The sequence below is a fragment of the Lates calcarifer genome, linkage group LG5 (genome assembly GCF_001640805.2).
Source record: "Lates calcarifer isolate ASB-BC8 linkage group LG5, TLL_Latcal_v3, whole genome shotgun sequence".
Lineage (NCBI taxonomy): Eukaryota > Metazoa > Chordata > Actinopteri > Centropomidae > Lates > Lates calcarifer.
This window is the reverse complement of record NC_066837.1, coordinates 12642475-12667494: the sequence shown is the minus strand read 5'-3', so window position 1 is coordinate 12667494 and position 25020 is coordinate 12642475. Positions and strand designations below refer to the sequence as shown.

Here is a 25020-nt window from a genome sequence, read left to right as displayed (position 1 = left end):
GATATTTCTTCAAATTTGGCACAAATGTCCACTTGGACTCACGGGTGAAATGCTAGCCTCATCTTGCCAGTTGGCAGATGCATACAACTGCAGGGTGGTTAATTCATACACTGACAGCAACAACCACCAGCATTAATGCTGGTGGCTTGTAAATACATACAATTTCCTCGTACCAATGGAGCGTGAAGCCATGTACCCCGGTTGCCAAAACAAACCACAGGCATTGAAATGTCCCACATAAAACAAGTCAACAGTATGTCACCTTGCGTGTTTGGTGTTTCACAACACTCTACTTGTATTTTTTCAGTGCTGTATCTGTCATTATTGTTCCTCCCTTTCCAAGGAGCACTGTCCTAAAACAAATATGAGCAAACGGAATATTGAGAAATAAGTAATGTAGACTGTTTGAACTGACTACCAAGAAGTTATGATTTAAAGAATTTTGGCATATATGTCCACTCCATTTCTATTTAGGGTTAGGGTCCAGACTGGCCTGAAGACGTAGCACTGCTCAGAAGTCATATTCTAACCTTTTGTATTGTAAATGCAATAGTGGCTAAAGCTCTTGGCAAGAGACTGTCACTACCACCCACTCCAGGCAAGAAATTATATTCAGCAGCAGAGAAAACGTACTGATAGCCCCTTTAAATGTGTAAAGCTTTCTGTCTCAGTGTTAGATGTTTTTTGGCTTCTTGCACGTCAGCATTATGTTGTGAGACAGTGATCTTAAAGGACCAGTGTGCAGGATATAGTGGCATCTAGTGGTGAGGTTGCAGATTGCAACTACATGAATCCCGTCCCTTTCCAAGTGTGTAAGGGAACCTAAGAGGAAGTTAATTCAAAAGTAAATCTGACGATGTAATTCTAAGATAGGTTCTTGTTATAGCAGATTTAAAAACAAACGTGTAAACATGAGCAAATACAATTTAAAGCAATTTTATTGATGACAACAAATGAGTGAAAATGAGTAGTAAAACATTTCCATCTATTGCGGTCATCATAGAAGGCTGATCATCTTTTGGGAAAGTTTTTTTTTTTTTTTTTTAGCAACAAAATCCATTTTTGTCAAGATGAAGTTCATGGATCAGTTGGCATACCTGTCGATGGTAGTCAAAAATGAAAAATTACAAAGACAAACTGCACACTTAATTGCCCAGATAAGTGTTGAGGTAATGTGTAAAATACTATTCAGATGAATGGGCAGAGTACAATCATTCATACATAAAATATGTACAGAGAGGTACATGAACACTCAAACACTGCCTTTCAGTTGCACAGTATGATGAATTGGTGTTGCTGCAACAAAGGAGGACTGAATCTTGATTTAAAAAATTAAATAATGGCATAAACGTGAATTAGGAAACACCTTGGTTCATAGGTGATGCTTCAGACTCTAAAGTAGTAAAATAAATTAGAAGTCAGGTTGGCATTTGGAGAGGCAGAGGATGGAGATGAAAGCCAAAAATAAAAATAAAAAAATAATATTCTGGTGTACTTGGCACCTCTAATCTGCAGTTTCAGAGCGTACAGGCTCTGAAACATCTTCAGCAGGTCCATTTTCACAAGAGAGGAAATGTACTTACGGTGAAATCTATAGCATAATGAAAAAACAAAACAAACACAGGAACAAACACAAAGGTGAGAATAAGGTCATATTGGCTATGAACCTAAAAAGCACTTGCATGTAGTTGAATCAGGTTCAATCTTTGTAACTTCCCAACCCACGAGACATGAGAGATGGCGTAAGAGAAAAGAGGCTGAACTGTACGTCTGTTCACTTATACAAGTTCATATGTTATATTTCTAAAACCTCCATCTCATGAAACCTGAACATGTTAAGTGAACAGTTCCTGTTTTCGTACCACACCAGAAGATGCTGCCGGCCATCCTGCCGACAGAAACCAGTTTTGTCTCTGACTAAACCAACGACCAACGGGCCAATAAAAGTGTTCAGGAAAAAAAGTGCATCATATTTTGTCAAATACTGAGAAATAGCTGAACATTAAAAACAACACTCTTATAATAAACATCTGAAATATCTTTGTTTTTTTTCTCACTAGTGCAACAACAGACTGGATCAAATAAAGAGAAACATTATTAACCTGCAGGCAATCAAAGCTCTTTAAACATCTAATAATTTTCTCGCCACAGTATAGCAGAACAGTTAGGAAGGCAACTTAATGATTGATGCTTGAACACAAACATGCCAACATTATACACATCGCTCTTTTTTATAGAAATAAATAGCTGAATTATCATCTTTATCCTCTTCTTAAATAATTTCCATCTCTATATGACTCTGATGCACATTTAATATAAAGTATCTAATACACAACTGCAATTTCAACACTACTGTTATACATAATATAATTCTCTATGTTTACCTTTCATTCAACTTTGGAGAGAAAATGCTTACAGAATGAAGACCTGTAAACTTCAACTGTTTCCACTCATATGTATGACCTTAATATTATATAACATCAAATGTTGGTCCTTTTTTTTCTTGTTTTTGAAGATTTTCTTGTTTTTTTTTTTACAAACCTTATGTACAGAGTAGTTGATAGCGAAGGCAGGATTGTCTAAAACTCAAAATCAACAAGTGCTTTTTGTGTTTTCTCTGTTGTGTCAGCAAAGTTTTTACACCTTTCCCACCAAAAACCTTTTTCCCCCTCAATTAAAACCAAGCAGATAATCAGAGCCGGTGTATTAGGATAATAATATGCAGTACTGGAAGAACATGAAGAAATGGACATCCACAATTGTTCTCACATATTAACCTGGAACGCTGTTACCACAATATTCAGCTACACAAGTCCTCATAAACATTATTGACTATGAAGCAGAGACCAAAAACACCAGCTAACAGCTCTCCTCATCAGTGAGGTTTTGAATATTAAAATAGCCCACATGACGACCTCCTGCTCAGTGTGTGGTGAGGTGTGCAAGGTAAACCGAACAACCTGCGTTAATGTGTCGCAAGGTTAAGGAACGTGATGTAGTCCCTGATGTGTGATTTCATTTTCAAAACCTCTTTCAAAACTGTGTGCATGATTTTTTCAAATCAAAGTGATTCTAAGTGTCTAAAAGAAACTCTGTTTAAAGGAGAACTCCAGTGATTTAGTATTGCACTTTCATAAAGTTGGGGGACTTGCTTGAGATTTTAAACTCTGCAGCAGGAGAGGAGAAATGCCTGACTTTTGGTCCATAATATGGGGTCACAAGCTCTGAAAACACTGGATTTTATCCTTTTTGGATTTTTTATTTGACCCTCAATGCCTTGTAAACAATCTCCCAGCGCCACAAATGACTTTATTATTAAACGATTCTGGTGTGTAAAATGGGTGGAGCTCCCCTTTAAATGATCTTGAGAGGAGTGTACACTCGGTGTCACCACTGTTTAGTATTGCTACTCATACTTCTTGAGAATTTCTGCATCGTTGACTGAACTAAACTGTAACTGGGAATTGTGCCAATTTGAAGGTGACACTGGAGACTCGATCTCTTGGTTTTGACTTCTCCAAAATAGCAAAGAAGACACTTGTTCCATGCTGCAAAGGGTAGAAGTGTCACATCACACCAGCTGGCTGTCAGTAGTGTAACTGCCTGAAAACACCAGCAGAGGGAGCCAGAGGATATCAGCTGATGAATATAAATAAGGATTGTTCAAGGCTCAGCCATGACAAGCCCTGTGAGGAGAAATGGCACTGTTTAGGATGGTAAAGTATGAAACTGTCATGATATATAAACACTACAACACCTGTTTACACCTGGAGATCATGTTCCATATGAAACACAACACCCTCATCTTTACTAAGAGCTGCTTGTACTCATCTGCTGGTCCCTCTTCCTTCATTAATGGCACATCGGAGAAAACGCTCACTGGAATGAGGACAGACACCGTTTCCAAATGGCACCGGTTTTTGAGTGAAATGCATTATGGATCATCTTCCAGGCTTATTTTATGAGCAACATCAGATACTGCATCCTGTTCTCACAAGACAACAGATCTATAGATTCTACAACAACAGAAAGAAAAAAACAAAACACTGAGTCAAGGTTTGTGACACGATCCCGTTCACACAAGGAAGCAGAGGAGATGGCAGAAGAGGAGAAATGCATCGTTGCCCTGCGGCGGCTAGAAGACTGTCAAGGTCTGTGTGTTACAGGGAGGTTAGTCCTCTGCCATGCCCAGAGCTTGTGCAGCATGTTTCTGTTCTGGGGGTGGAAGCAGTAAAAGAGTTGAACGCTGTCCATTGTCCAGGTTCACCACACAGTAGTGCAGGGGAGGCTGGATGAAAACCATGTATTCATTTCTCGCCTAGTTTATTTATGCATTCACTCATCTGCACACGCGCGGACCATAAAGCTCCTGTTTCAAGACTCTGACCCTGGAAGAAGTCAAGATCTCTTGAGGAAATAAGTTCTTCTACATTTTCTCCCACCTGCCACCATTTACCATTCGTCTCTGTGGGGAGTTTGTATGCTGTATAATGTGCTCCTGCCCACAAGCTGAGGGTAGTCTCAGGTTTTTACATCAAGCATTATGTAGATGCAGACAGTTAAATACAGCGCTGTCACCTGGCTCCAGGTGTTTTCAAGAGAGAAAGGGGTCTGGCTCTGTGCGACGGCTCAATCCGTTTTTATGGTGAAAGAAGCAAAACACGGCTGAGAAAGAGGGATCTTACATTTTGTTGGGTTACTTGAGTCGGTTGAGTTTACAACAGGCTCCTAATCTCATATATATGCCACTGTTAGTCCAAATAAGCCTCCTTGATTGGCTGCCTGCCGTAACCAACATTAAGGAGATATTGATTTCCCCTACTGGAATAGTAAATGAGTTTTTCTGTTTCAAGTTTGTACTTGTGGAGTATGCACATCGAGCCTCTGTCCTGGTTCATCATGGCGAACTTCTGTTTGTTTCTGTCTGTGCTGCAGACACATTCAACCCCAGAGAGTGGGCTCAAAACAGCTGGGTCCTTTATGATTGACTGGAGCCAAGATGGCGCCTCCAAGACTCGAAGAATCCGACACAAAAGATGTTAGCAGAGACTATCTGCTTTGACGTGGAGGATTTTGGAGAAGCCAGGTCTCTTCTTCAGAGCCTGAAAGAAAAGGAGGGAATGAAGGAACAGCTGAATCTCAGTTCATTAAAAGTAACCTGCCATTTTTTTCTGAACTCCTGAACACCAGACATTCTTCTTCTATTCCCCTGCGTCTTCATACATTTTATGTTTTCTTCCATTAGCAGTGAGAGTGTACAGTAACTGATGTGTGATAGGAAGCTATGAAAACAGTAATGCACTGAGGTGCAGCAGGTTAAGGATGACTGTCTTGCCTCATCTCTACAGAACTTGCTTCAAAAAAAAGAGATGATTAAACATGAGAGGAGAGCTTTGGCTTCCTTTTCACAGCAAACTTGAAGAGGGAGAGATAAAAATAAATTATAGCTGTTTGCAGCTTTTGGAAAGGTTACCTAACTGCTGTGAGCAAACCCACCATCTTGAGTGTATGATCCAAGAAGAACACACTGTAAACTGACTCATAAAAACAAAACATAAATAAAACCTGGGATTTCACTGCTTTTTTCTAAATCTCTGTTTGTGTGTGGTCAGCTATAAGAATGACCTGAGCCTCTCACGATAAGCCTCTGCTCAAGTGAGTTAGCAGCCGCACATCCACAACCAGCCATCACCGGGACTTCAAGGATTGACTCATGGTTTAAATGGTGTGTAGTTGCAATAAAAATAGAGGCAGCTCATCCTCTGAACAACTATCAGCTTAACTGTTAGTCATGTGAATATAGTGGTGCAAAACTCAAAGGATGTGTCTAATAAAAGAAACAAAATTCACAAGAAGTTAGCTTCACATAGTCAACACTGCAGTGGATGGATGGGAGAGTAGATTCACAGTAAAAGAATGAGTGTTTGGAAAAGCTGGATTAGCAACAAGGCAAACTGCACAGGGGCCCCAGATCCTGTATAATTTGATTAATCACACATTTGTTAGAAATTTGCATGTTCAGAGGATAAAGAGTCAGAGGGCAGAGGAAAATTCCCATGATTATTCCCAGAAAACCAAGTCAAAAATCCCAAAATATCATGTTTACTATCATGGAAGACCAGGAAACTACCAAATATTTACATATGTCAAGCTGGCACCAGTGAAATTCAGGCATTTTTGACACTTCTCTCAAATAACTAATCAGCTAATCATTTCAGCTCTAAAGCACTGGTCAGTTTCTGGGTGCCTGGAGAAATAATGGAACTACCATGTATAAGTTGGGGTTAACTGGGGCCCAACAATATATTTTCTTCCTGTTTGGAGCCTGAATTTGCAACAAAATGTAATTTGTTCATGTCTTACATCAGATCAGGATATCTGCTCATCTGAAAACTGAGAGTTCAGCCTGATCGTGGCACTGAAGCACAGGTCATCAGTTCTAACAGGTTTCTTTCCACCTGCATCAGTAGTGGATGAAAGTATTTACCGTATGTGCTTGTTGCCTTGGTTTTTCCTCAGTGAATTGTACTATATGGCCCATCAACTGAAAGTGCTGGGTTTGAACTGTGACACACAGGCGCTGTTACCTGCAGCTTGTTCACCATCTCATCAAACAGTTTTCTGGCTTCAGGACTGTTGGGGTCCTCAAAGTAGTCCTCTATACCAATCTGAACCACGATGGACTTCAGGTTGCGGCAAACACCTACATGAGTGGAAGGAGGATTTATCATCACAACCAGAGGTAGTTTGACAGCAAAATGGTGTCAAGAAATGAGTCCTGTTTTAATGGTCTTAACCTGAACCATAACAAAGGAAACTGTATCATATATCAAGGCGTACACAGGAGATTTCAGTGTAGTCAGTACAGCAGTGTTTACACTCACTGTTGAAGTGGAGCAGGGCTTTTGGGGTGACTGGTGTGGAAGTGAGCACCAGCATCTCCAGACCCTTCAGGCCCTCTCTGCAAACCTCTGCTGCCACCTCCTGGTTGATTTCACTCACATGGTCCAACTCCAGCACCTGCAGACGCATGCAGTTCCTCGCTGGTGGTGGTGGAGTTAAAAGGAGGAAAACAGATGAAGAGACGGAGAGGACGGGGAAATAATGTCAAAATACTACACAGCAAAGGTCACAAATATAAGGCTTGCTTATATTTAAGGACCCATCATGCCTGAAATGTACAGTGTTTAAATTGTATATAAATAGTTTTGGATCAAGATATTACAGAAAGAGAAAGTTCCACAACGTGCAGCATTAATACAACTGAGTTTACATGTAAGTAAATATTTGAGGCTTTGTTCTGCTGAATGTGACTCAGACAGACATTTTGTCAGATGGGAAAGATTTCAGCGGCTGGTAAAGATCAAACTGAACATCTGTCATCTGTTTCATGTTGTATCATCTCTTTACTATTTCTACAAATGCAAACCTGTGCATTCATGAAAGATTTGAGTTCCATTTAATTATAAATGAATAGTAAGTAATAGTAATAGTAACATGTCTGTTGCTGAAGTCACTCGCACAGAAATAACTACATGATAAATGTAAGGAGCATTTACCCAATGAGGCCAAACCCTGAATGCCACATCCAGCCCCTCCCACACCAAGAGCCCGGAGGTGTGGCCAGCATCGTCCAATAGTCTGCAGACATCGGTTACTGAAACGAGCAGGTTGTTGGCTGAAAGAGACGAGAAATAAAATCCATGTCCGTTGATTTAACTACAGTACAGCTGTCACAACACGTAGAGCGTTTAGTTATGATCAAAGCTGCAGAGACGCTGTATATTACCATGGGTGTAGTGGCGCCACCTGTAGGGAGATGATGTCTCTACAACCTGCTCCAAGGGCCCAGATCACCTCCTGGCCAACTGGGTCTGTGGCGCTCCTGGAACACAACACTATGATTATTAATACATACATGTGATACTGTATTTCTAATGCATAAAATCCAGTTTGGTGCAAAAATTATTAGAGCAATATTTTTTCTAGCAGAGATAAGAGCTGTGTAGGTGTAGTGGTGTACCTGTAGGTGACAGCCTGCAGAGCTCGGCAGTAGCAGCTGGCCAACCAGAGGGAGCGATCAGTCAGCAGGTTGGGGCAGTGTGAAATTTTCAGTATCAGCAGGTTGCTTCCTGTGGCCTTCAACAACGCCTCCAGACCCTCCTCCAGACAGCCACTTAGATGGAGATGTAAGTGAAGGTTGACAGGAAAAGACAGAGACGGAGCAGAGGAAGTAATTCTCCTGTCCTTCAGAACAGCACTTCTGCCATTTCTAGCACAGAACAAAATGTTCCCTGAAATGTCTGTGTTGATATATGTAAGGAGCAGCGTGGCTGTGCATTGTCTGAACAATTTAAGAGCAGGTTCGAGCTATAACATATCCTGTCTTACATTTTTTTTTTCCCTTTTCCCAATAACGTCAAACCTCGATTTGTGAAAACTTATATTTTACATGCTAAATAACATGATAAAAACTTTTCCTGTTGGCTTCCTCTCATCACCACTGCCTCAGGAGTAACTCAGTATGGCACTCAGTCCAACTACCCCCCCCCCCCAAGTAATATTCTGAAAACCACATGCAGCTGTAAAATCCCAGCAGCTGTATCTGTGACTCTGTTTGCGATGCGTGTGCTTCTCACCGTGTGCTTTTAAGGTAGTCTTCCTTGGTTTCTTTCTTGCCCCGCTGTCGTGGTTTGAGGTTTTGCAGGATGAGGGAGTGCGTCTGAGTGCACCACTGAGACAATGTGCTCAGGAACTGAGAGGGAATCATGGAGATAAGTGAGCATCCTCATCATACAGTACACTTAAATGCACCACATCCCGCTGCTTTGATATTGACTGCAGAGACAGTATCTAAACGATCACCTTGGAAGAAATGCGAGCGTTCTCCAGGAGCACTCTGGTCCACACAGCTGGGTGACGGGCCACAAACTTCCAGTCACGGCAGACCTCGGCGGCTCTCAGCAGGGTTTTAGTGTCCAGGTAGGTGAAGATACAGAAGAGAGCCGCTCGCATCTTCAGGATCTCGGGACTGATCACCTCGTTGGATTTGGACGGGCTCTTTTCGTGACGGCACGGCTTGCTGTAGATCCCCTCCGACCGTCCTGTGGGAAAAACTCCACGGTCTTTTAACGTTTCCAACACTGTTGGGAAGGATGAGTGTCTACATTTTCTTGGATGTCATATTTTTAAAGATTTATTACACTGTTGGATGACTGGACTACTTTAAAGGCAGGGAGAGTTTTAGTTTGTTAGAAGATTTTAGTTGTATATTCTGCTTAAGTTAATATAATAATACATAATCTACCTTAATGTAATTTAATAACCTCAGCAATAAGCTCAGCATCATGCATGTGTCCTGCAGGTGGAACAGTGGGTGGTAAAAGGTTAAAATAAAGCACAGTCAAAGGCTGTGAGGAATGAGAACATTACAGTATTAAGCTGAAATCCTTATTGTTCCTGACTTTCTGTTCTGTCAGAGTCCTAAATCTGATTTTTGATTCCTGCCTCAATTATGAACTGATGATGATGATGAATGATCTGGCCTCTATCATCTCAGGAATACCAGTACATTTTGTTCAATTTTTAAAGTTTTAAAGGTTCTAAAACCATCACAGATGATTTCATTTCCTCTTATTTTGACTACAGCATTTGGACTCCAAATTGTGCAGAATGTAGCAGATACTCAGCTTTGAGAAGATTTTACACCCTTTTTAATGTCCTAACTCCAGCGACTGGTGAATTTTAGAATTGATTTTAAGCTCCCACTCATTACTTTTAAGGCACTTTGTGGACTGGCCCCAGATTATATTACACCTCTTAGATTCAACTTTATGATCATTTCAGAGGTTGTAGTTTGTGGTGGTGCTGTTTAACTGTACCGCATCATAGAGAGAGGAGTTTCTGTTGTTTATCCTACCCTTGCTGATATAAATGAGGCGGACAAAACGATTAAAACACCTGCCTGCTGACTGTTGCATTAGACTGCATTAGTTTTACCTACGTGTACACTGTGTGATCTAGATATACACACAGACACACACATTATACATGTATATTTGTGTATATTTATATGTGCATATTTGGTGTTTGTCTGGTCCTTTTTCCTGATTTTTTTCTTGCTATAAATGTTTTACTGTTCCCTTCATTATTATTGTTTGCTTATTGTAAATCACTTCATAATAAAGCTTCATAAATAAGCTTTACTGTGATTATTATTAACTTTCAAAAAAAGGCTAAATGAATTTAACTCAGTAACTCCATGCCTGCAGAGATTTATTTTACTACAGACGAGCCCATTTTCTAAAGAACAGACGTAAATGGCATTTAAACAATGTTAAAAGATTCTGTCACATGGTGGCGCCAACCTTCAACAAGACACTACATGAGATTACATAATTTTTTTCCCCTCTTTTCATCTTTTTATTCCATCTATTGCTATCTATTGGCTGATACCATGTGTCCAGTCCGAGCCCGGCTTATTCCTCGCAGCAAGATTGCTCCTAGATGACTCATTTCATCTTTGGCCTTGGAAGGCGTCTGCTCAAAACCATCAGGGCTATGAACCATTGCTTACACTCTCACTCTTTCTTCCTCTTTTTCTCCTTCTCCCTTTTTTCTCTCTCTTTCTCTCACACACACACCACCTACGCTCAAGACTGCAAAGCGAACTAAAAAAGCCGAGCCGTGTGATACATGCTGAGAAAAAAAACTGCGTGCTTGTAGATGCATACCATCTGATAAAACCTGGCAGAGACTCTCCCAATAAGGAGAACGACGTAAGAGCCGAGGAATGCCAGTAACATGTTGACTGTTACGTTAGAAATATCTTTGAGTTAATGGTGCGGTCAAAACACTTTATATGAATCTGTCATAGGGCTCTGGCCCAGTTTCGCTCCCTCCCTGACCACCGGGGCCCACCTAGTATTTAGAAGAAACCCAACAGCAGGTGGAGAAAAAACAGAGAGCAGCAGCAGCAGTGAGTTTAAGGATCTTGGCAGGGCAGGAAGTTAACAGAGAGATGTACAATCTGTGGTGGATCTGGAGAAATGTGCGGGCACGGTTGGCTGTCTAACTTGGCTCAGTCGTAGATTGCAAAGCTTAGTATGAGAGGAGAAACTGAGATGATACAACAGACAAATAGTGTTCAAATATGTTCAACGTCTAGCAAAGACACAGATCAGAGAGAGTATAGGACTTACTGCTATGTGCTGTATGACTGTATCATCTACAATTGACACAAAACCAAAATACAACACCTTGTGACTTCAGCTGGTTAAATCACAACTGTGATCACTGCAGCCAAGGTGGCTCATAATAGGCTGCATGCCAATTAGTAGAACTTATCAGTCTTAAACCGTGTGTGTTTGTTTGATTGTTTTTAATAAAACATTTAATATAAAATCAAGAGCACATGACACAAATACATAAACAACATCTATTAAGAACAGAGAAATAACATTTCTTTTGTTCAGTGTCAAATTTACCAAATTCAAACTATATTTCCACATGGGCTTTTGGAGTTTGATTAAATCTCATTAACCTTGTAGTCTGCAGCTATCACTTCAACCCTACAAACCAAAACTGCACATTCATTCTTGACCACGGCAACACATCTGTTTCCCAGCCTTTTAGCCACGTTTTGTGGCCTTCACACGATAATAACTAACACCATCTCCACAAAAACTGTCTAACTTTGGAAGGTTTCTACTGTTGCTTTATTGTTGATTTATAACTGGTTAGGAATTGTATAAGGAAAAGAGTGTTTGTGTAGTCGTTTTTCTTGAAGTGTTTACATTGTTGTGTCTACACACTCGCAGCAGATATGGGGTCTCATCCCTCCAAGTTTACCATATATGCTCATGTCTGATCCACACGTAGTTTCGTAGACTGATCTCTGGTCAGTGACACAGCTCCTGCAAGAACAGAGCGCCTGCAACTCAACCTGACCTAGATACACATCAGTCACTGCTCTTATGGGAGTCATTACAGAACCTTTATTCTGTGAATCCTGGCTCCCGTGTGTCTGAGCCACTGCCTGGATGTTAGACTGGTGAGAGTGTGTGAGATACGGTGTGTGTACTTCTAAGAATAACCAGCTCTACTGCTCTGAATAACTTCACAGAGACAGCTCTTACCTGCGCTGGGCCGGTATCCCGCCCTGCCGTGGTGAGGATAGGGCGCGGCAGACTGCTGGACTTCAGCCACAGCTCTCCTCTCTTGTTCCCACATCTCCACTTCGGACTCGGTGGTCCGGGAGCCCACGTCCGACACGTCCCCCTCCTCGCCTTCGGTGCTGTTCCTGTAAGGCCGTCGCTGCCAGTTTTGGATGGCCTGTTTACGGAGACCCCAGTTTCTGGAGCCGCCGCCGCCGCCACATCCGGGGGAGCGCTCGTAAGCCCCCTCACCCAGCCGGCACTGCATGTGATAGTACTGAGCTTCGGGACAGTCCTCCATGGGATGCATCTCCACGCTGTCACTGTCATAACCTCCAGATCCCTGTGAGACGGACTTGATGCGCCCTGACGCTCTGCAGGCAAAAGAGAGGGGGAAGTGACATATATCAAATGATGACTGAATTAATTTTTGTTGTTGTTGTTGTTTGTTTGTTTTTTGACAGGATAAAGGACTGTTGGTGGCAACCAGCGGAAGCTTCAGGAACTCACTGCACTCTGCCAAGAAATAGTCTTTCACTTAAACATTGGTAAAACCACAACCTATCATTTTACACTTTAATTCTTCTTTCCTTTCTTTTCTACAGACTAAACAAACAAGACGACATGTTAATTAGTGACCTTTAGAGGCAGGTTTATTTATATGGCACCTCTGCAACAGCAAAGCAACTCAAAGTGCTTTATAAGAGACATAAAAGGCTTCCAGACAAGATATAAAAAAAGAGCAAGACAATATAAAAGGAAACATATAAAAAAGTGATTAAAAAAGAATTTAAAAAATAGCCAGAATAGAAAAGGACAGATTAATATTACAGTACAGTGCACCATATGAATAAACAGTCAGTAATTCAATTTAATGAGAGGCAGAAGCCTTGATTTAAAGGGCTATGAGCTGGAGCAGACGTTAAGTTTTCTTTTTGTTGCAGGTATGTGATGCATAAAAACTGAGTGCTGCTGGTACAAAGAGTTTGTTATGTTTCGACAGGGCCAGACTAGCTGTTCCCCCATATTTCAGTCTTTATGCTAAGCTAACAGGCAGCTTCATACTGGCTGTACAGACACAGGAACAGATCTACTCTTGATATCACAGAATATCACAATCACGCCAAACGTGATCCAAGATCGTTGGATGCTAATAACTGTTGCAAACACTCTCACTTTTTTACTACTTCTAATACAATGACAGCAGAATCAGATATTTGTGTTTTATCTCATTTTGATGTTGATGATCTCGTCATGTTTTCAGAGAGTTAATTATTTATGCAGAGATGCTTCTAATTTACACTTGAGGAAGATAAAACTTATAACCTAGAGCAGATACTGAACTTATATACGATATCTAACGACACACTCATGAAAAAGCAGCACTGTTCCACCTGCTCCTTAGGTGACCTGTTCATTTGATTCTTCTGATTATTTGGTTCAGTCCTCTCGACCCAGCACACTGAGGAAAACAGCAGTGTTGGTATTTAATTTGAGATAAGTGGTTGCACTGAACCTCTTCTGAAACTAAAATGAACCACAAATAGGTACAGTAGTGTATGACTGACAAAGAGCAGCTGCATTTCAGAGGATTTATTGTAGAATGAGGGCAGCTTTTGTACATACGTACTGCGACAGTACCTAAAATAACCTCCCTGCCAACACAAGTAATGAGCAGTTACAAATATCAGGCTCTCAAAAAGTAGGACATTTTTCTTTCTTTCTTTCTCTTTCTTCCTTCTCAGTACTCCATCCTCTTTTCTCTCAGCATAATAAGGAGAGTCAAAGCATCTGCATGAATCATTGTAGGAATAAAAGCGAATCAAAGGTGATCCTGCAGGTAGCTCTTATCAGTACTCGCAGGTGAAAAGGATGCGCAGAAGATGAAATACATGTGTACGAAACACACAAATTTGAATTCAGATTGTGTAGAAACCACAACAGTGCTCTTTGTTTATGGTTTTAACAATCTAAAGTGGGACAGGGACAGAGGCGGCGCACATTTCAGGCTAATGAGCCGGCTGTAAAGCAGTAACCTGATAATAGTGTTTTGTCAGCATTAAATCAATAGCAAGACATAGCATATGAACTGATACCAATCATGAGAAGCTTGTGATTACTGTAGTGACTTCTAATTAATGATTTCAGTGTGTGCATCCAGAATGCAAAGTAGCATCAGAGAGTAAATATAAAACAACTCAATGATCAGTGGAAGAAACACATCAACTCCTCCTCTTATCTCACTACCTGAGTTGTTTCCTAAGGTGCAGATCAATATGAACAGACTTATCAATAATAAGTAAGATTCTATGTCCTGATTGTTCTCACACAGATCACATTCACAACAGAAGCCCTTACACTGATTTTCTATGTTGTTTGGAGAGGAATGGGAGCACAGGAGCGTAAACAAAACAGATGTAGAAATTTTAAGAGGATACTTCTAATATATTTTGGATTAAACTAATATGTATAGAAATTGTTACAATTAGTATTATGTATAAAAAAACATCATTAAAGAGATTTAAAAAGCAAAAAAGGCAAACTGTGTGAGGCATTTTGGTGCAAAACTGACGCATGTGGACTCATGGTTGTTGCGTAAATATCTGCTGTGATCAATATCAATAAATCACTAAAACTGTGTCACATTTCAGATTATGACCTCTACTACAATTAGTGGCAACAATATCTTGATATCTGCATGAAGAGCTATTAATAACCTGAGGCAGAAGGCTGAGACGGTTGTTGTGGGTGTCACACCATCAGTGATTCAATGGGGAAGGCCTGATGGGGTTCTGTGTGACGTCACATTAGGAAACACATTCTCATACCAACTGGGGATGACAGCTGTGTTAGTCAGGGTATTATGGCACGACCATGTGTGTGAAAGCTCCAGCAGAGACCCAGAAATACTGAAGTCACACCTCACACAGAGAGACGTCCAACCTGCATCTCAACGCTGCTACTGAGTGATGGTCTCTGACTAAAGATCTATTCCATCACGTATCACATGTCCGATACTATTCTACATAATAAATATCGTAATGTGGATGTCAGTGTGTGAAAAAGCATGGAGTCACACTATTCTCAATATTAATCAAAATATGTGTGAGGGTCTGCAGCTAACAGTCATTTTCATTATTAATAAATCCTTTACTCTAAATATCACAAAATAATGAAAAGAAAAAAGTCCTCAGGAGTCTGAGGTAAATTTATACCTCAAAACATATACAATTTACATTAAAGGAGCTATTTGTAACTTTTCTCTGCCACCAAACATGGTTTCTTGCCAGAAGGGGGCAGTGGTCACAATCACTTTCCAAGAGCTTCAACCATCGTTGTACTTACAATACAATGAGTTACAATGATAGGATACAATGAGTCGCTATCAGAAAGTGATGACACAGCCGGCCAGGCCCAGGGCTAGCTGGTTAGCATGCTAAATTCAGTAGGAAAAAAGCAAGTGATAAAATGTGAAGCAAAATACTTCCACTGCTTTCCACCACTGGAGGCAGCTCTTGGTGAGTAAAGGAATTAAGTCTGCTAAACTCAACAACATTTCTTCTAGACTGGTCAGTAAACAGCTGCTAATGCTAAAGTTTAACATGTAGTGACTGCAAAAACTTACAAGTAGCTGCTTTAAAACAGGGAAATGCAGCAAATCCTCACATTTGAGAGGATGGAACCAGCGAATTGATCAGCAACTTTAATTTATAAATGATTCACGATTCACTGAATGTAAAAATTGCTGATTGCTGTTGAACAACTAATCTATTCAACAATTAATCTATTGACTTAGTACTTAAGTGTTGTATAAACATAATGTTCTGTATCTGCTGAGATGCACTGCACTGTTTGTAGACATAAATACAATATACTGTCTTGATTTTGAAGTTCAGGTACAAGTCAAACAAGTTGTAACCACAACACTTCCAATGTTTTCATTGTTTTTCTGAGGTAGTGTAACTGCTACCGCTGCTCTGACAAACATTTATACACTGGACTGACAAGCTGTACCCCAAAGGTTAGGGGCAGCTTGCACAGTAGATGGTGGTTAAAAGCTTTGCAGCTCCAGGGGTTCTGTTATATTTATACATAACTGACAGATTGTGTTTCACCACAGTGGCTCTCACAAGGTAAGAGAGATGAGGTGCACCAAATTCATCTGACAGCCAAGAGCCACAAAATCTCCAGCTGAACCACAGAACATACAGACAGCTCCCCAAACAGCTGACCATCAAGTAATATAGCAATATTATTATTAACTAAAGAATACTGCATATACACAACAAATGACTCCTAATTACGTCACATGTAACATAGCAACTAAGAGCTTGGGTAATCCATCTACCTGGTGGTTAAGAGTATCAGTGAGCGAGGGTTCTCACTTGTATCATAAAGCTCCTTATGGCACAAAGGTCTTTTGAATGGTTTACATTTTAGACTCAAGGTACTTGAGGTCTGACAAGGTGTGAAATCGTCTATAAATGTGGAGCAGAAGCAGGGTGCTGACTTACCCTGTGCTGGGTGAGGAACGTCGGTCTGACACCTGGTACATGCCTCTTGTGCTCCCAGAGAGGCTGGAGTTTCTCTGGAGAGAGAAAGAAGAGTTCGGAAGGAAACAAAGGAAAGTGTTATTATTAAAATGACTCAGTATTCATAGCTTCCTTAGATGTGCCCTTGGTTCTAATATCATTTACACAGACATAGGGTTGTTGTATTGTTGTATAACCGCCTGAAGAATAGGTGACGACTGATGCTCTGCCTGTATCATTCATTCCAAGTGCAATGCTCGTTAAAATATTCCAAAAATATAATAAAGACAGTAAACTAAAGCTAAACCACAAAATACTGTTAATGTCATTATCAAACATATAAAAATGAAGACTGCTTCCTACAGGAAAGGGAATAAAATCAAAAAACCAAACAAAACAGTAGCCTATTTTACAGTTATCATGGGGCAGTTTTCTGAGCATATTTCAAACGATCTCTGACACCTCAGATGTTGGTAAAATGAAGAATATAAAGAATATGATCAAGACTGAAACGAGCAACACAATTTGTCTTCTAATTAAAGGCATTTCTGTGTAGTTTTGTGTTGTTGTTGTTGTGCTTTCATCTCACTTCAGTTTACAGATTTGAATATATGCAGTACAGCTGATTAAAGCATCTGAGTAAATGATGATCATTCAGAGAAGAGGAAGATTCTTGAGACTACCATGGTCACTTTGTCATTGGGCACAAGACAGAATCTAATGAAATGTTCCAAATGGGAAGGAGTAATTCTCTGGTATTTCTTGTCTTGTAAAAGTCTGGACCCATGTTGACATTGGAGGAGAGCTAAAAAACTTCAAGATACGTTTTCTGGGGACTCCAGATAATTTCATGGAAATGCAGTGAATACCTTATCATTTTGACCTGGTGTTGTCATTTGAAATCATTGTTTAGGATCATGAACAGCTACAACAAATCCTTCAACTACACGGCAATATCTTATGTCCAAATGTGACGATTTGACCTGAAGGTGACCGTACAGGAAGGAGGAGCCATGATGTGAAACTTTTGGCCTAATAGTGATGCTACAGGAGGTCAGGGGGTCACCAAAAGCAGGGGGGGGGGGGGGTCATTAGTATCAATGACAAATATCAAGTTTTGGATGGGCAGAGTGGCTGACCGTCAAACATCCTTCACCCCTGACTCTAGCTACAGAAAAACTCTCAGTATCTTTCCTACAACCTAAAAAAAATTTTTTTGGCTGAAGCTTTGAAAGCAGGTGCAAATTTTTAAGTGTATCTGGTAGTGGGTGTGCCATCTGACTCTCACTCATTCTATTTGCCTGAGAGCAAAATCCTCCTAGTCGCTCCTTCACACACAGCACTCAGAGCAGCCTGTGCATTGAAGTATGCTGTGTGTAGTGTTTGTACGTGTGCATATATCTATGTGTGTGTGAAGTAGTGCCAGGTGGAACTCTGTGTACCAGACTGGCAACGCGCCACAGAGGGAAAATGTGCACGAACACAGACACTGTCACTCCCTCTCTCTCTTTCTTTCTCTCTCTCTCTTTTTCTCTGCTTTACTCACACAGCTTGTTTCTGGCTTAGCGCCAGTGGAAATGGACCAAGGAGGAAACAGGCAAACACACCATCCATGGCTCTCGTTCCTGGCCAGTCTGCAGTAAAGGCAGAGCAGGGACAAATCTCCCAGAAATGCACAGAATAAAACGACTCCAGTCTCCAATCTGGTGAATTCAGCTCAGTCTAAACTCAATTCTTTCTCTATTTCTGCTTCTTGTTCTCTCCTTGTTACAGAGCCAAAGGTTTATAACACACTACAGAACCTCACTTCCTTTGATGAAATGCATTAGATCCACCTTGGACTGAACTAAAGAGTGAGCAGGAAACAAGTCGCCCATACCCTCTCTAACTGTCAGTCCTAAAAATACCTCTGTGGCTCTACAGCCCGTCTCCTCGGGGGTGAGGGCGACCTTTGCTGATGCCTTGACAGAAGGATGGAGAGTCAGGTTGTGAAGGTGGTGTGGTTAGCTGGGTGACATCTCTGGGTTTCCCCTGGATAGTTTAACAAAGTGCAAACCAGTGTGTGTCTCCACACTTGTACTTGTCATGTTGATTATTCACAGTCCTTGAACCTCACACGAGCACAGAGACATCAGAAATTGACTGATGTTTAAATCCAAAGAGATCACGTCTGAATTTAGGCAGCAGTTCACATCAGTCACAGGACAGATGTAGATTGAGACAGAGGGATGCAAAGATCGAATTTTTGTTTGCAAGTAAAATGCCATTAAAACTATTTAAGGCATCTCTGTACAACAAGAGGCATCTTGTTATCTTTGCACTGAGTGATTGTGATCTGAGGAGAAGATTTTTCACCGAGGATCACTCAAATAATAAGCGAAAATGAAACAGCAAATTTCTCTCGGGCAGATCTGTGCCACATTACATCTGATTCAAAATCATGTTGAAACCTTGAGTGAGAGCAAGAACCGGTTTCCATGGCAGCACACACATTTGTGCAATGTGAAACAGGTCGCCTCTTTTTTTTTTTTTTTTCAAGAGGTGTTGGATAATAATTTGAATAAGTGACATTTTTAAGAACAGAAAATGTCCACTTTTACTTTTTTTTTTTTTTTTAAATCATTGTGTAATAATGCAAAGCAGGGGAGAAAAGTGCCACGGTGGAAGCTGTGTTAGAGCCTGGAGACAAAGAGCTGATCTCCGCTTTCCGGAGCATGAGGCAGCTTTTTATGTGAGTGCACTCTCTGGTCAGGATGTAGTCTGCTACAGAGCCACACTATTTCCACTGTTTTTGATGCTGAATACTAAACAGACGGGAATCAAGTCTCCAGTTCACCTTGTAAAAACCTGATTACAAAACAAAACACCGTAGATACACTTTATGGTCAAATATATGTAGACATCCCTGCTGATATTCCTTAGCGTACTTTTGGTCTGAGGCTGTTTTTCAGGGTTTGGTTTAGGTCCAATTATGAGAACTCTTACATGTAACACTACAGCACCCACTATTTCAGACAAGAGTGTGTTTTGAGGCAACAAAGAAAGAAATGGAAATGGATTTCTGAGTTTCGTGTGGAAAGACTTGAATGGCTAAAAGCTCTGGGCCTGTATTTATTTATCAAACAGCTAAAAGCAAAATTTTGAACTTAAGGGAAAGATTAAAGAAAAAAATACTTCACTCTTATCTCCAAACTTGGGAGGAAAAGCTGTTTATCACATTTCTTTTGACTCAAAAGTGCTATGCATTAAAAATCTCATTTAGACAAACTGAATGAGAGAAACTTACAAACACACAAGTGAAAGTCAAAAAACAGTGTCAAGGATGTAACAGTGTATGAATATAAACAAAGCCTAAATCCATTACGCAGGCATGTTGTTTCCATATTATTTTGCATTATTTAAAAAAAACAAAACCTTTCTGCAAGGTTTAATTAAAGTCAAACTAATAACAGGTAAAAGGTGTCTGATTCCTGGAAAACAAAGTGCAACAAATGAGGTAATTGAGTTAAACACCTCATTCACACGTTCACAACACACTCAACATAAACACTCTCATGATCCCCTGCTCTACTCACAAACCCTCAGCTTGCAGGTGACATTAAACACACATTCATTGTGCGAGTAAGTACTCTATTGTACTTCCATTTTCTATCTCCAATCACACATTCTTGTCTCGTGTTTGCAGTGAGATTCTGATCTAGTACGAGTTTATTGATGAACAAAACGAGTGGTTACTGCCCTTTAGCTTTTCAAAGGCGAGTGGACTTCTTGTCTCAGGTATCTTAAAGTCTATTATGGGTTCGACCTGTGGTGCATTACAGGGACATTACTCAGTATAATCAATGCTTATACACTATTCAAAAGCTCCGTCAAGGAAAAGCTCTCTCTGTCGGAAAGCTGGGAGTAGCACTCTGAGGAAAAACTTTAACTAAAAACTTTAAATATAAAAGAAGTATTCAGAAGTTAGTCAGTTATTCTGACCTACAAGTCAGTTGTCTGATTTATTATGACGATTAAAATGTGTCAGCTAAAACAGCTTGTGATTTGAAAGGAATATTTTTCTGTCTCTTTCTATATTATCATGGAATCAAATGTGATCAGGATCAATTCAGCATTTTAAAAATATTTGTAGCTGATGCCGTTATGTGCGGCTGACACACATCTACATTGTGTTTTGTTGTCTTTGATATCATCAATAAAAATGAAGTCAAATTCGGAGTGCAACTTCAAAGATGCTCACCTGGCGTCCGTTGCCCTTTGAGGCCTGGAGGCTGCAGCGTCCCAGGCTGCCGTTCGGCGTGGTGCCACAGCTGCTGATGATCTGCAGCTGCTTCTCTGCGCGGTCGGCTCGGTCCAGCAGCTCCTCAATGAACTGCTGCAGACGCACTTTGGCGTTGGCTTCCCGCGCCGCCGTCTCCTGAAGGAACTGGTCGATCTGGGCGACCTCCCTGTGGGCAAAGGGAGGCGGGGTGGGATGGGGGGGACAGTATTATTGACACATTCTTTAACCTGGGGGGGGTTATACTCTCGTATAGTTGATTTGTAAGTCTGTGTCATCAGGGGGCAAACAACAGGGGGCAACCCCCCCCCCCCCCCATAGTTTGTCAAAACCTCTCTCACGTACACACACCAGCTGCTGCGCTGCCCTTTCTGCATGGAGACTACGCACGCTGAGGGTTGGTGACAGAGATAAATACACAATTCAAACACAAAGGGGGAGAGGGGGAGAGAGAGAGAGAGAGGGAGAGAGTAGAGAGTAGAGAAATGGAGGGCGAGAGAGCAGCTGGATATTTATACCGCAGGCACAGGAGGGCCAAGTTCCCGTCACTTTAAGGGACAGTGTGTTACCCAGATACAGAGGCAAACAAACCAGGAATTCAGAGAACGTTAGTAGTCGTCTGCAGCCTGCTCGGCATGTATTTCTAGCTCTCCCTGCAGTGGTTCTATTCGTATCATCTGAAAAAACTATGGATGACGGCAATCGGTCCGGTGATAAAAATTCCTGAATGTTCAGATGTAATCAGTCAGATCACATTAACTCAATAAGTTTAAGCTTGGATTATGAATTATATAAACTGTCCCTCATGTCCAGTACCAATGAGCAGCCTCTGCAGTGATGGAAACTGGCCTTGACTTGGTATAAGTTCCAAAATAACACTACTAATAATACTTTTCACATCCACACACACTTTGTTGTATCAGAATATCTTGCCAACACCCGACTCAAAATCTCACATCCCCTCTTCGGCAGAGTTTTCCTTTTTCTTCATGCCTGTTAATGCGGAACTGCCTCCATGTGGGACTTCCACAATTCCCATAAGCTGCAGGCGTCTTTTTTTCTCTTTTTTTTCCCTTATGTATCTCTGTTTGTGTCCTTATAAACAGCCTGAGCCTCTGCTGTCTAAACAATGCAGTCAGGAGAGCTTAACAAGGCAAATCAGTCGTCTGACCTTGACAAACCCAAAGGAAGGTTCAGACTGTCACTGGAGACAGGGAACAGGGACATAAAATCTGTGCTCCTCCAGTTTAAATTGGTCGGGTTTCGTCTGTTTTCTCCCTTCAAACATCTTTAGCATGTCGTGAAATAAACCAAGCTGCTCATCTCTAGTGTGAACTCTTCTCATACAAGCACTTGTTTTGATACACGGTGTATGAAGGAGGTTGATTGGAGGGCGCTTTTATGAAACGACTACTGTAAAATGTTCACCACTTACAGCTGTTACACAATCCACAATCATTTCAAAACAGCACCAACACTCAAAGCCAGTGTTCTTGAAACGGGGACATTCTGGGATAAAAATAGTTTGGCGTCTGGCATAGTTAACTTTTCTTATCTTCCGGCAAAGATTACAAAAAAAAAAAAGACTCCAAAATGAGTCTAGGTGTTTGACTGTAGGGGAGAAATGGAAGCAGAAGTGCTATCACATCTGTCAGTAAATAATCAATTAATCAGTAAATCATATGACAATTAAGTGGCCATAACTTCTCCTCTTCCTGTCTGTAATCAATCTTGTTTAGAGCTCTCTCTTGGTAATTGCCCATAATGTGATATAACATGATTTTTTTATCTACATTGGGCTTATTACGTCGTATAAAATGACTTTGGAAAGTGACTGAAACAGGCCCATTACTGTACTGTCTTTACTTCCATAACAGTGCTCACTGTGGAAATACACAGTGAAAACATGAAGAATGCGTATGTTTGGGACATAAACTGTGTCAGATCCAAACTCCATCCATCTCATCTTCATCAAACTGCAAACTGCATACTGCTTCTGGAAAATGAAAAAGAAACTTCAACATCAGATAGATCGGCAGGGACAAACTGAAGATAGAAAAGATCTAGTTTCAACTGCATGAGGGCACAAAATGGGCATTATCAATGACACTAAGGCTAGAACAAACATCCAAGACACTTCTAAGTCTTACCCCAACTTTAACCTCTTTAAATCCAGGTTAAAACATTCTCTACTGCCTTCGACTGAACCTTAAAGCAGCATTAACTGATTGTTTGGCCACTTGGGGACAGTGAAACAAACTGTGAACACAACACTGAAACAGTATTACCATATAAAGTTGCTTATTTACACATCCAGCAGACACAGAGCAACATTAGTTCGTTTGGTGTTCATTTCTAAGTCCAATATTCACTGACGTCTGTGGCTCTGTTTTGGTCTCCACCAAAGCGTGAGGGAAATCTCTGGCTCCTCAGCAGCAGCCTAATGCTGCACTGTGTTCACCAGCGAGTTGGAAACTTTATCTCTCTGCTGTTTGGTGCTGGATAAGTAGCATAAAGTCAGTTCATCAGAGATTTTCCTCTCGTAACAGCTGCCTGCTATGGCTGGGAACTACTCTGATGAGGGCAATGAGAGTGAAACAAAACTGTAAAGCTGCTGTAAAACTAAAACACTGAGCTTTAAGATACTAAAATGCTCTGTAGAACTGAGCTTATTTGCAGAGACAAGTGACTTTTCTTTGTGATTCTGCTCAAAAACTATGAGAATATGAGAATATGTCTGCACTGCTGCCAGGCTGTCTGGGTCACAGCACCTCTCCATATTAAGATTATGTTTTAGAGCATATTTCAACTAAAAATATTAGAAAAATGTTACACATTATATCTCTAATATAAAAGAAAATACTAGTGCAGCTTTAAGGAGTCTTTGTAATCCACAGGGCACTAACGTCTTTTACTATCTAGTACTTATCTCTTTGCTTTTACCTTTTTAATTGCCTTTAAAACACTTTCTATCCTCTCTATTTGTGGTGCAATGTGTTGGGTAATATTTCCTGCTTATTTATAATGCAATACGTAAAGAGTTTTGACTTGCCTCTGTGTATCAAATAAACTTGCCTTGCCTAAAGGGAGAGAGAGATTGAAGGATGGCAGAACCAGGCAATGATAAGAATACGATCTGCTTTGTGCAATTTAAACACAAGAGTGGCTTTCATAAATAATCAAATTACATGGAGAATTTGCTCAAAACTCAAAGTCAATATTGGAAATAGTTGCAGGATTTCACAGATTCAAAATATGAACACTCCTCAGTCTAATCATGCACCAATTTTTTAGGCAGTTTTTGGTGAATTGCTGCGGTGATAAAAACACATAATCAATATGCAGGAAGACAGATGCTGGGTGTAGGAGTGCTCATGTCAAAATTGCATGAATTAGTGAACTGCCTCCACAGATTATATCATTGATTCATCCTACTGTATATGATGCATCTCATTACGGTGCACAATAAACGACTCCAAGTATCATTTATTCTGATTAAATAATTAGAGCTGTACCTAATGTGATGTATGATTAAGCAGCCTAAGGCAAAAGTTTTGCTCTCATTATTCACATAAATAAATAGAGAACAACGTGACTGCTCAGACTCCAGTAGAGTAACATATATCTTTCTCAGGACTACATGGACTAGCTGTTGAGCCAGGTTTGTACCGAATGTAATCTAAATGAAACCCTTTGTGTGCTGGCAATCTGAATTTTCATGTAATTTGTTGAAATCAATTATTAAACTGTATCAGGCTTTTGTTGTTACCAGAGACAGCCACACCCATCCTATGGGAGGAACATGTTGGAAGCAACACAGAAAAGCCTTTCCCTCTCTTTCCCTGTGTAAGGAAGAAATGCACGGATGAAGCAGACCGCCTGGCTGTCTAACCACTCAACTGAACGAACCTCGCTCAGCGTGGAAATCCTAATGGGGAAGAAAGGGAATCAGGCAAGAGACAGAGAGAACCGGATAGATGGTGGAGGGTGGGCAGCGGGGAGGAAAAGGAAGAGAAAAAAAAAATCACCAGATCCCGAGAGACACGCAAGGAGA

General features: G+C 40.7%; 1 protein-coding gene across 2 annotated transcripts in view; it reads right to left on the bottom strand.

The window, feature by feature from the left end:
- Positions 1–920: 920 nt before the first annotated feature.
- fbxo41 (F-box protein 41) overlaps positions 921–25020 on the bottom strand; it is a 45723-nt gene continuing 21623 nt past the window's right edge. For both annotated transcript variants that reach the window (XM_018695828.1, XM_051070592.1), the window contains 11 exons: positions 20928–21135; positions 16670–16743; positions 12138–12529; positions 8866–9104; positions 8640–8755; positions 8024–8176; positions 7790–7885; positions 7560–7678; positions 6885–7043; positions 6588–6703; positions 921–5102 (listed from right to left, as the gene is read on the bottom strand). In XM_018695828.1, coding sequence (XP_018551344.1) covers positions 5040–5102; positions 6588–6703; positions 6885–7043; positions 7560–7678; positions 7790–7885; positions 8024–8176; positions 8640–8755; positions 8866–9104; positions 12138–12529; positions 16670–16743; positions 20928–21135 — 1735 coding nt within the window. In that variant the 3' untranslated portion in view covers positions 921–5039. The remainder of the gene's footprint in view (positions 5103–6587; positions 6704–6884; positions 7044–7559; positions 7679–7789; positions 7886–8023; positions 8177–8639; positions 8756–8865; positions 9105–12137; positions 12530–16669; positions 16744–20927; positions 21136–25020) is intronic.